Source organism: Macrobrachium nipponense, chromosome 4, assembly GCF_015104395.2.
Source record: "Macrobrachium nipponense isolate FS-2020 chromosome 4, ASM1510439v2, whole genome shotgun sequence".
Lineage (NCBI taxonomy): Eukaryota > Metazoa > Arthropoda > Malacostraca > Decapoda > Palaemonidae > Macrobrachium > Macrobrachium nipponense.
In genome coordinates, this window is record NC_061100.1 from 89,141,527 (window position 1) to 89,154,642 (window position 13,116).

General features: G+C 36.2%; 1 protein-coding gene across 3 annotated transcripts in view; it reads left to right on the forward strand.

The window, feature by feature from the left end:
• LOC135211001 (organic cation transporter protein-like) overlaps window positions 1-13,116 on the forward strand; it is a 421,916-nt gene that overhangs the window by 218,831 nt on the left and 189,969 nt on the right. For all 3 annotated transcript variants that reach the window (XM_064244015.1, XM_064244017.1, XM_064244016.1), the window contains exons 7-8: window positions 70-187; window positions 7,088-7,215. In XM_064244015.1, the coding sequence (XP_064100085.1) occupies window positions 70-187; window positions 7,088-7,215 (246 nt within the window). The remainder of the gene's footprint in view (window positions 1-69; window positions 188-7,087; window positions 7,216-13,116) is intronic.

Here is a 13,116-nt window from a genome sequence, read left to right on the forward strand (position 1 = left end):
CTCAAAAATTATCTAATGTTCAATAGATTTGCCTCTTATTTATATTTACAATATTTTTGTTCATTCCAGTTTTATACCAGAATCACCTCGTTGGCTGCTAGCTAGAGGAAGACACCACAAAGCAGTTGCAATTTTAGAGAAGATAGCAAAGAAAAATAAAAAAACAATTCCTCGGGAACTTTTAGAGGTGTGTATGTTTCAAATTGTCTTAATAATTTAAACAGAAGTACTATATGATGAACATTTTATCACATGATGTGCCACATCTTCGGATTTATATGCTTTCAGGCTAAAGTTTAACAAAGATCTTAGTGTAGTGGAATTAGGAAATCTTCCATCTCAAAAATGCTTTATCCATTTAAGTAACTGTAAAAAACTTTTTTGTCCTCATGGATTCTCACTAGTTATTCCTCCTGAAAAGAAAAGAAATGGCAGAAAATTATTTTTCATTGTTTTTTATTTTGTTTACATAGAAAACATTGTGTTGTTAGTGCTATAGTTTAACAACAACACTGATTCACATTGCCAGAGGCAATAATATTGGTGTACTTGGGAAGCATACTTTATTAAAAGTAATGGCTACTTCAGCAGCATTACACTTGAAGAGATTCTTCTCTATTTTTCAAATATCAGCTTTTTCTATGCTATTAAACAGGCTAGTAGAATGCCTATGGAGGTCATTTTCAAATGCAGGGTCAAGATTGATGTACATATTTCTAATATACAATCTTCTTACAGGTAAACTATGATACTGTAGTTATCAAAATCAGTAACAGTTTCTCTCTCTCTCTCTCTCTCTCTCTCTCTCTCCTCTCTCTCTCTCTCCTCTCTCTCTCTCTCTCTCTTTGTCAGCGAGCTTTCATCTGGAGCTGCCAGATATCCTGTAGGTTAGGAAGCTGAGGGTGGTCTGCTTCTGGTGTGATGTCCTTCCTCCTGATATTTGGGTCATCAGCAAGGGGTCTGTCCCATGCAGATCTGTTGGTTGATCGTAGCAAGTCGGGTTTTTCATTGGTTGCTTGGGCCAGTTCTCAAGGCACTTCTACCATGTTGATGGCTGCTGAACTGCAACCTCCAAGATCTCCTGAGCTGTGCAGTGATGTTGCTGGGCGTTGCATCACACTGGGTCATGTCACAGCTGGCTTGATTTTCATAGGCTGCAGGAGTATCTTATTCAGGGCGTTGTCTTCTGTAGAGTTGTTGTAATCGGCGGTGTCATTATTGGGGGTAGGTCTTCTCATACTTGTGGGGAGGAGAAATACTTCATGTAGTATTCAGTGTTGGTTTAATTTGCTGGATGAGAAGTACCTCCAGCAGATGCAATTGATGGGGCGGGGGCTTACCTGATTATCTTAGTATTCTCAATGATTACATTCCAGGAGATATTTTCTAGGTGTTTGGTGTGTGCATGATTTTTTATAGCCCCCTCCTGGGTGTGGCAGGAAATCCTCTTAGACAGACACATGCTGGTCATACTGATGTAGGCGCCACTACAACAGCAGACTGGGCATGTGTGCCAGTATACCACATATGTCTGCTTCAGGGGGTCTCGTACTGGTGGGGAGGGGTTATTCTTCATAACTAGATCATGCGTCTTCCGATTTTGGTAGTATATAATTAAATTTATTTTCTTGGTGTTGTCAATCAGGTTTACATCTTTGGTTATAATCTTTATGGAGTCCTTTTCTTTAGGGTAATGGGAACTTATGAAACTTTATAGTACAGCTTGATGTTATCCTCTCAGGCACTCACTACTGTACCATTTCTCCAGGGCTGTGCAGACTTCTCTGCTGATTAATTTTTTGGAATATCCGTTGTTTACTAGTACATATACTTGGAGGTGCAGTCAAGTCCTTGATGGGTGTCCTGCTAGGTCGAGCTCTCCTGACACTGTCGCTGTTGAGGCAAAGTCCAAGGTTCGTCTACTTTGTGTTGACAAAAGTACTGAGGCCGTCTTCTGTCTTAGTCACAAGGATGTCGATTGTGCCTATTGGAGGCGCTTCTCATCCAGGAAATTAAACCAACATTGAATACAATGCAGAAAGTATTTCTCCTCCCCATGAGAAGACCTGCCCCCAATAATGACACTGCTGATCATGACAACTCTACAGAAGACAATGCCCATGACATCACGCAGTGTGATGCAATGCCCAGAAACGTTGCCACACAGCTCAGGAGATTTTGGAGGTTGCAGCTACACGACCATCAACATGGCAGAAGTGACTCAAGGCCTGGCCCAAGCAACCAATGAAAAACCTGACTTGCCACTATCAACCAATAGGGGATTGGCAAGGGACAGACCCCATGCTGATGACCCTGGATATAAGGAGAAAGGACACCACATCAGAAGCTGTCCACCCTCAGCTTCCTAGCCTATAGGATGTCTGGCAGCTCCAGATGAAAGCTCACTAAAAAAGAGAGAGTGAAGACGAGAGAGACAGAGAGAGACTGTTATTGACCTTTATAACTTATGGTGTCATAGTTTACCTATAAGAAGATTGTAATAGAAATACAGACAACCCCCGTATTCGTGTTCTCAAGATTCACGGTCTTACCTATCCGCAGATTTTTCTTTGAACCATATCTACCATTATTAGCCTATTCGCAGGTTTCTCCAACAATAAATAATCACTAATTATAGTGTACAGTGGTACCTCGAGATACGAAAGGCTCAACTTACGAAAAACTCGAGATACGAAAGCCAATACGAAAAATTTAACGGCTCTACATACAAAAAGTTTTCAAGATACGAAAGGTTTCTGAAAGTCCGAGATTCGCCCAGGATAGCAATTTTGAAAATCGCACCGCGCGCCGCCATCTTAGTATACTAGTAGACTCGCCACCATCCTCCTGCTCTCCCATTGGTTCCTGATGCTAGTCGCGGCCATGAAATCCTTCTCTCCTATTGGCCAGCGTCCCTCCCATCATGCACTACTATGTACACGTGGTGGCGTGGCTCGGCCACTCGGTACCAGCATTGTTATAGTACGCACGCGATATTCGTTTTCAGGATCGTCAATGTGTACGTAATACTAATATTTAAAAAAAAAATTACCAAGATCTCTTACAATGGGATAAGTGATCAAGGTTCTCTCTCCTGGGATAACTGGAAAACTTTTGCAAGGTTGTTTCAGTAGGAATCTCCCTCCCTGCCCTGGCGAAACAGAGGGTGTAGACCAATCATTTACAACATGCATACCAGTATGTAGTGTACGTATAATCAAGGCACTTCAGTTTATGTTGAAGGTCAGCAGCCGAACATTCAGTACCCAAATCAGTTGCAGAGAGAGCATTTGGTTGAACAGGGTTTTGATGGACACCAGGGCCAACAGAGTCATGAGGTGCAAAAAAATAAAGTTGAGATTCTGTATAAAAAAAAAAAACCTACGTAAAGTAAAAAAAGTAAAAAAAAAAAAAAAAGGTAAAAATAACAAAAAAAAAAAAAAGAGGAAAAAAATGGCAGAAATTAAAGCAGCTTTTCATAAAGTGCAGTCATTTGTAGGAGACACCCCCCGAAAAGGCTCACACAGGAACATTATGAAAAAGTACGTAGGCAGAAGCAATCTTCCTTGGATAGTTACGTTGTAGTACGTACGTATATTTTTTAAAGTGTACGTACGTACATATTTTTGTACATATTACATACAAAAAAAAAAAAAACGGCAGAAATTAAAGCCGCTTTTCATAAAGTGCAATCATTTGTAGAAGACACCCCCCGAAAAGGCTCACACAGGAACATTGTGAAAAAGTATGTAGGCAGAGGCAATCTTCCTTGGATAGTTACGTATGTATGTTGCCTCACTCGAAAGGTAAGCTTCCACATTTTATGTTACAGTAATAATATTTCTTATACACTAATATACACTTTATTTACAGGTTTTGCATTTTTAGTCTTAATTTAGGTACAAGTACTATCCTACTTACAACCAAGTTTGGTTCCGACCCACTGGTTGTAAGTCAGAATGGATGTAAGTCGAACCTTAGAAAGTGGCCAACATACTGGGTAGGGCATACTATCAAACCTTTGCTATATAAAAGTGCCTACTTAGTACTGTAATGTAATGTACAATCATTATTTCAATCTTTTTACCATAATGTACTTCTACTAATACATTTTAATCATTTATGTAATAGTATATATTACGTACAATCAGGCATTGAGTTACAATGGGGTTAGGTTCTTGCATGCATGTCAGAAGTCGATTCTTACGTAAATTGGTTTGCAATTCAGTCTACAGTACAGTTAATACCAAATGATGCTGCAGATAGGGCAGGGTAACTCAAACTGATGCTGCCTGAGTGATGAGAGTTCTCATGCCTGAGTGATGAGAGTTCTCATGAGATGGCGCAGTGCCAAGTAACTCAGTGGTCAACTATCTGAAGTAAGGTTGTAAGTACGAGTGGTCGTATGTCGAGCAGGTTGTAAGTTGGATAGTAGTTGTATTGAATGGTCCAAATTGTTGTAGTATTTCATTGTTTATAGGTCAATTTAGCTTTATTATGAAATTTAATGGGGTGTTTTTGGAGGGCTTGGAACGGATTAGCCATTTTACATGTATGGTCCAAGATACGAAAACCTCATGATACGAAGGGCGCCTCGGAACGCATTAATTTCGTATCTTGAGGTACTACTGTATTTTGATGTTATTTTCATGATTAAATACATTTTTATGCTACAAAAATTATTTACTAGTTTTTAGATATTGCTATTGATTAATACTGTATTGGCAAGTTTAATAAGATTAAATGATATCAAATAATAACAATGATAATTCTCTCTCTCTCTCTCTCTCTCTCTCTCTCTCTCTCTCTCTCTCTCTCTCTCTCTCTCTCTCTCTCTCTCTCTCTCCTCTGTCTCTCTCTATTATCAGATATTATGAAAGGGTAATGAAGAAAAATATTATGAAACATTCAAGAAAAAATAATTTTTTTAATATAGGACAACATGGCTTTGTACCCAGAAAAAGTACACAGACCCAACTGTTAGTCCACCGTGAGAACATATATAAAAATATGATAAACGGAAAAGAAACAGATGTGGTTTATCTAGACTCTGCAAAAGCTTTTGACAAGGTAGACCATAGTATATTAGCAAAGAAAATTAGAAAACATAATACTATAGTGGACAAAGCAGGAAGATGGATAAAAGAATTTGTACACAACAGAAAACAGGTAGTTATTGCAAACAATGAGAAATTGGATGAAGCTAAGGTATGGCGTTAGCTGCATTGCTGTTTGTTATTATGATTGCAGACATAGACAGTAATGTTAAGGTACTGTCGGTATGCGAGGTTTAGGGTTTTTTTTTTCGCTGATGACACAAGAATAAGTAGAGAAATTACTTATGATGAAGATAGGAACTCACTACAAAGAGACCTTTACAAAGTATATGAATGGGCAGAGGTGAATAGGATGGTATTTAACTCTGATAAATTTGAATCAATAAATTATGGAGATAAAGAAGGAAAGCTATATTCATACAGGGGACCTAATTACAAGACAATCACTAATAAGGAAGCAGTTAAAAGACCTTGGTGTGATGTTGAATAGGAACATGTTATGCAATGATTAAATAGCAATTCTATTGGCAAAATGCAAAGCAAAAATGGGAATGTATCTGGTACGCATCCCCAGTGAATACGGGGGACCATTGTATATGTTTGTATGATTAAGTGTGTGATTAAGTTAAAGGCCTGAAATTTTCATTCTGAGAGTATGTAGTAAATATTTTGAGAATATTTATAAAAACAATTCTTGGTATGGAAAATAGAATTAATTACCATTAAGACATTAATGAAACTATAAAACTTAATTTGTTGAGGAAGAATACAAAAGCTATACATAGTGCAGGTGGTCCCTGGTTATCGGCAGGAGCTCCGTTCCTGGCCGGGCGCCATAAACCGAAAATCGCCATTAAGCAAAGCATGAGAGTCTAAGGGAGTAACACATACTTATGGCGCTGATAACCGTATGTGGTGCCATAAGAAACCTTATTTTTTAATGAATATTTTAAAAAACCGCCATAAACCGAAGCGCCATAGAGCAAAGCAGCCAATAACCAGGTACCACCTGTATATATAAGTGGATCTTTGCCTTCTTCTTTTATCTGGTATGCTGTAATGACTTGAAGAATAGGCACTTATGACCCAAATTAGCAGCCCTGTAGGGCACCATTCTAAACAGTGGCTAATTTTACCTTATCTAAGCACTTATAATGTTAAAATTTCCTGTAATTTTAAAGCCATTTTGCCTAATTGTAATTTTCCTCCTTTTTGTTGTAAAGTTGTGAAGTCCAGTTAGTACAAATGTGGCAGTGCCAGTAACTGCCAAAAGTAAGTGTAATTAGCTGATGGTGATGTTGCTGTTTGGTGATCAGTTGTGGATCCTCTTTGATCTTGAGTAAATGTGAAAGGGAAGGGTCAGTTATAGATGTTTCTCATTGTAAGCAAGAGTTAGCATAATGTTGCTAGTAAAGTCCATCTTCTTGTTGATTTTCCCTATTTCAAATATAGTATAGCACCACAAGTTACCGTGCTTGTCGATGAAATTAAAGCTCTTTTGACTTCTGTTCTTTTAAATTTTATCTTGTTAACAAAACCTGCTTAGCAAACTTATTGCAGTGCCACACAAGTTTGCAAGCCTTTATGTCAGGGATACAGTGAGAGAAATGTTCTCTGCTTTGTGAAAGATTTCGAGCTCAGTAGATTCATCATCTTTATTACCCTAGTTTTAGTCAATCTGAGGACTAAATTTAGCTGTTTAATATTTCTCATCTTAGCTGAAATTATGTCCAGTTACAAATAGATTTGTTATGAAATAAATGTAATCTTTTGAAGGAAAAATAAATTTTAACCATTGTTATAGCACAAAATCGTGCTTCCCAGCCTCAACACACTTTCCATCTTATACTTTAACTCAAGTAAAGGACTTGAAATTCTACCATACACGCACAGGTCAACTGTCTGACTTCCATTTTCTTTCTTTTAGATGATTTGAATTATCTAGGATGATTTTGTGTGCACAAAGTGGTAATTAAGTTTTTAAAAATTAAATTTCCTTTAAAAAATTATATTTTTCTTATATATATTAGGTCACTGAAGAGGCTGATGATGATAGTGATTTGATGGACTCTCCAACAGATGCTCGAAAAGTCTCAATGTTAGATGTCATTCGAAGGCCAATCCTTTGTATTAGAATGTTCTCAATGTTTTATATCTGGTAAGTGTTTATTACATTTTTAAACTGCATGGTGTAATTTCTCTATGTTTAATAATGATATGAAATATGTAGTAGTATCAGTTCAGTTCATGCATTCATACAATGGACAGCCCACATACTTAGTTGTGCTGTGATTTACTGTTAATGACTGCATACATATGTTCTAAAGAAAATCACTCCTACACGAGGTTTAAGGCCCCTCAATTTCTCATGAGTTATCAAATTATACAATTAAAAGCTTAGGCCCTGACAGTGAACTTTGCTGTCTTGCTTATTTTGCAAATTTTTATCTAATATTGTTGATTCGTTTTATTATTTAATTGCTTGTGTGCCTTTTTATAATTTGAGGAACCTTGTTAATCCATTAACTGATAATTGTTACTTGTTAAGTATTGCAATAGCTAGGGCTATTACTAATGTTATAGAGATTGTGTTAGTTGTTAAACATCCAAATGAATGGATTAAGATGTCAGGAAACATTTTATGAGATCTGGTGCAAGTGACAAAGAATCACATTTAAATCTAAGAGCTTTTGGGTAATTGAATAAATATTTGTTTTATTGTATCTGCATTATTCAACACATCAACTATTCTTACTTTTAAATATACTACCTAAGAAATACAACTAAGATTTTAACTCTTACTCTCTCTTGTGTAACCTTCATACATCAATCCAGGTTTAGTTTCTGTTGACACTCCTCTTCAAACCTTTTGCAGAGCTAAAGTTTCACTTATCATCCTAGGTGTTTATAGAGACCAAAGATTAAAATTCTTTTACCATCCATAAAAACATTTTTGATAGTGTAGCCACTGTTCGTCATCCAAGGAATTACTCTTATGGTCCCACCATGGCTCCATAAGACAGATCAACCAATATCGCTGAATTGTCTCATAATTTTGGCTAGAAAAGCACCTTGGATTTGATGCAGTTATCGAGTATTAAAGGACTCAAGACGAGAGGGTGCTTTCCCTTGCCTACAGCAATTACCCAGTTTTCCCTTCACCCTTCTCGCTCAGAGGTGATATCAGCGCATAATTTGGTCAAATACCTATTACTCTTTTGGTCTGTGCACCAAACAGATGCATTACCAGTCAGTTTAGAAGAATTTCATTTCTGTGTAGAAGAATTTCATTTCTGTGTTGCCGATAAGGCAAAATTTCTGGATATGGTTGCAGGGAAGCCAGATGCCAAAGTTTTAGTTTGTTGTTAGTGTTGCTGGGCATAATGTTTGAATCCAGGTAGCCAGTAATAAATTCTACCAGGTGGGCAATGTCATTCACTCAGGTTTTGTCACTTTAGCAATTTTTTAGAATCTCATTAATCCTTAAACGCCGAAGCGGTATTTTAAAAATCGTCTCCCGTATGCCGGTGGCATTCGCGAGTGAGTGCCGAAGCGGTAAAAATGTTTTTTTAAAAAAATCACAGCACTCTTAGTTTTCAAGATTAAGAGTTCATTTTTTGCTCCTTTTTTTGTCATTGCCTGAAGTTTAGTATGCAACCATCAGAAATGAAACAAATATCATTATCATATATAAATATTGGGATATATTACACCGCAAAAAAAATTTCATATATAATTGTATACAAATCGTGCTGTGAGCAAAACGGTTAAAGCTAACGAGTTAATTTTTTTTCGTTGTATAGTGCACTAAATTGCAATCATTTTGGTATATAACACATTGTAAAACGATCAAGGCAACACAGAGAAAATATTATCACAATATGATGCATGAATTATTCACCATAAATCTAAATATTGTGCTAGAGACTTCCCGTTTGTTGCAAAATGAAGGTAATTGATTGAATATTACTAGACTGTAAGTGTTGTAGCTTACAACTGCAGTTTTTGACCATTTGGGTCGAGTTAAAGTTGACTGAAGGACGAATTTTTTCTATTTATCGCTATTTATATGAAAATATTTAAAAACTGATAAAAGCTACAACCATGGGTTGTTTTTTTTTGTATTCTACATGAAATTGCACACATTTTCATATATAAAACTTTATGTAACGACTAATTTAAAATGGTGCAAACATTACAACAATCAGACGAAAAAATTTATGATTTTTTCGGAAGAGTTACCGCACGGACATAAGGAAAAAGTTTATTCGGAAGAGTTACCGCACGGACATAAGGAAAAAGTTTATTTCATAAATTCACCATAAATCAAAATATTGTTAAAGACTTCCAATTTGTTGCAAAATAAAGGTAAATGATTGAATAGTACTAGAATGTAATAGTTTTAGCTTACAATTGCATTTTTTTACCATTTCGATCGAGTCAAAGTTGACCAAAGGTTGAAATTTTGGCACTTATCATTATTTATATGAAAATATTTCAAAACTGATAAAAGCTACAACAATCGGTTGTTTCTTGTTGTATTCTACATGAAATTACGCACATTTTCATATAATATAAAACTTTATGTAACAGCTAATTTAAAATGGTGCAAACATTACGACAATCGGACGAAAAAATGTATAATTTTTTTCGGAAGAGTTACTGCGCAGACGTAAGGAAAATGTTTTTTTTTCATAAATTCACCATAAATCAAAATATTGTGTTAGAGACTTCCAATTTCTTGCAAAAGTAAGGTAAATGATTGAATAGTACTAGAATGTAATAGTTTTAGCTTACAATTGCGTTTTTTTACTATTTCGGTCGAGTCAAAGTTGACCGAAGGTTGATATTTTGGCACTTATTGTTATTTATTTGAAAATATTTCAAAACTGATAAAAGCTACAACCATGGGTTGTTTCTTGTTGTATTCTACATGAAATTGCACACATTTCCATATATAAAACTTTATGTAACGGCTAATTTAAAATGGTGCAAACATTACGACAATCAGACGAAAAATTTATGATTTTTTCGGAAGTTACCGCACGGACGTAAGGAAAAAGTTTTTTCCATAATTTCACCATAAATCAAAATATTGTGCTAGAGACTTCCAATTTGTTGCAAAATTAAGGTAAATGATTGAATATTACTAGAATATAAGAGTTTTGGCTTAGAATTGCGATTTTCGACCATTTCGGTAGAGTCAAAGTTGACTGAAGGTTGAAATTTTGGCACTTATCATTATTTGTATGAAAATATTTCAAAACTGATAAAAGCTACAACCATGTGTTGTTTTTTGTTGTATTCTACATGAAATTGCACACATTTTCATATATAATACTTCATGTAACGGCTAATATAAAATGGTGCAAAAATTATGTCAAAGTGACGAAATATTTTTGTCGACGTGACATACGTCCAATTGGCACCCGACAGACAATTTTCGTCGACATTTAATATGTCCAATCAGAATTAAAGGGTTAATTTGGAATTTTATTACTGAAAAAATTAGTCAACAGATTTTTAATTATACATAGATAATTTTCATTTTTATGCATGCAGCTAACCAAGTAGTTACGTAGTTATAATTTCTAAACTGTCAGCAACTAGAATTTTGAAAATTCACGGTAGTGCTATATTGTTTTGGCTAAGTGACGCCCCCTGTCCACTACTGGGGGAGAGAGGAACCAACTCGGCACTGGTTTTCAGTTGTTTAGTTGTTTCTGCCAGCTGATGCGGTCAACAGCTAGTTCAGCAGCAGCGGGAATTTGGAAATTGGTTACCTCTTATTGATATCTGTGGATGTTTGTTAAAGTACTCTGTTGAATTTGGTAGCCTTTTTGGCAAAAATATTCAACTATTGTTAGGAGTTTGACAAAATAGTTAAATTTTTGCTTTTGTTTGAGAGCAAGTATTAGGTATGTCCAATACTAGCTCTCATAATACTAGGTATTGCAGCAAAGGTTGCAGTACAATTTGTATTGAATGTAGGGGTTAATCTTACTCACCGACTTTGACTTGTGGGGAATCTAGCCATTTGAGTAAGTTGGAAAGAGACGGAAAAAGAAGGCTGCTTCTAGAGCAAGCACTATGAAACAGTTAGATAGTCAGGATGTAACTGTTGGTATGGTCTCCTTCCTCTTCTGTTCAACCTTCCCCCCATCCCACCCCTCCTAATCAACCTAATCCTAAACCTGACTTTCTAGCACCCGAACCCAATGCCATTGCCAGCCTCAAAGCATGAGTAGACCTAAGATTCTCTATTATGTTACAGGCGATGGAGACTTTAGGAGTGTCTGTTAAGATGCTAATGGAGAAGGTAGGTGTTAAAGTGAGTGCCAGTGTTAGTGTTGTGGAAGAGGTGGCTCTTCGTCCTGCTGATTCTCCTGGCAAAGGTCCCTGTCAAACTCCCCAGCCCTTGGGAGGAGTCATACTGGTAGCCCATGGGAGGTCAGCGGGTTCTGCCCACGAGCAGTCACCCCCTCAGGGGGTCCTGATGAAAAGTCCCAGACCGTAACAGAGTTCCATTGGAAAGGCGTCTTTAAGGAGTCTCAACTCTCCTTGAGCTGGTCGAACTCTCAGAATTCTTCCCCCAGATGCCAATGTTGCTTCGTACATGAGTCTCGTACAGTGGGGCATCGCTTATTCACGGATCAGTATTCACGGATCCAGTTAATCACGGGTTTTTTCTTGGACCGCTTCTCATGCTACATCACTGGTATGAATCGCTGCATCACGGGTTTGTCGTGTTGCGTATGCGATGTTTTTCGGTAGGCTAACCCTCGGCCGTGGTCCGATAACTACCAACATTCATTTAAAGACTCATATAATGATATTAACTGACAATAAATGTAATAAAACCATTCTCACCTAATATATTATTGTCCTATCTTTGAAATAAATAGCCTATTCAAGGTTTATGTACGACGTTCATTGGTAGGCTAAGCGTAGTTGCAGTGCGATAACCACCAACGTACACAAACAGATTCACATTATGATATTAACTGACAATAAAGGTAATAAAACCATTCTTACCTTATATATTATAGTCATATCTTCATAATAAATAGCCTATTCAAAGAATAATTCCACATCATTGCACTCAACTTATCGTCGGAGTGGCCAGCCACAAAATGTAAGCAATACCTTTACGAAAATGGGTTATGTATACGGTTGCGTTCAAAGCGACATTTTTTGTTTGATAAACTTTTAATAGTAATTTTAATAGTAATTTTAATAGTAGTGGTAGTGTAATTACAGTAGTAATAACATTAAAGCTAAAATTAATTCGAACTTCATTATTATTTTGGCAGTATTCATATATAACTTCTCTGAACAATGAAGTCATACAAACGCTATTTGTCATAGATTATCGTAAGTATTGCTGTTTGTTATTGGCGACGAAGCGTAAACGAAATACATAAAAGCATTTTTTACTTTATATATTATCGTCTTATCTTCATAATAAAAAGGCTATTCGTGGAGTAATTCTATATCAGTGAAATCAATTTTATCTATGCGAGGCCAGCCAGCTGAGAAAATGTACGTACGTATATGAAAATAAAATTATGGTAGCGTTCACAGCAAGATTATATTTCGAAATTTTTATAGTACTATTCATGCTACGTAGTAATAATGTTTGGAATATACGTAACATTATCATACATACACTGCATTGTTATGGGTTTGTGGCAGTGATAAAACAACCAAAATAACGTTCTCCTTTAAGTCGTCATATCTTCATAATAAAAAGGCTATTCGTGGAGTAATTCCATATCAGTGAAATCAATTTTATCTATGCGAGGCCAGCCAGCTGACAAAATGTACGTACGTATATGAAAATCAAGTTATGGTAGCATTCACAGCAAGATTATCTTTCAAAATTTTTATAGTACTATTCATGCTACGTAGTAATAATGTTTGGAATATACGTAACATTAATTTTCACTACAAAATATCATCGTTATTTTGGTAGTGAATAATAGTTTAGAATTATCATACATACACTGCATTGTGATGGGTTTGTGGCAGTGATAAAACAACCAAAATAACGTTCTCC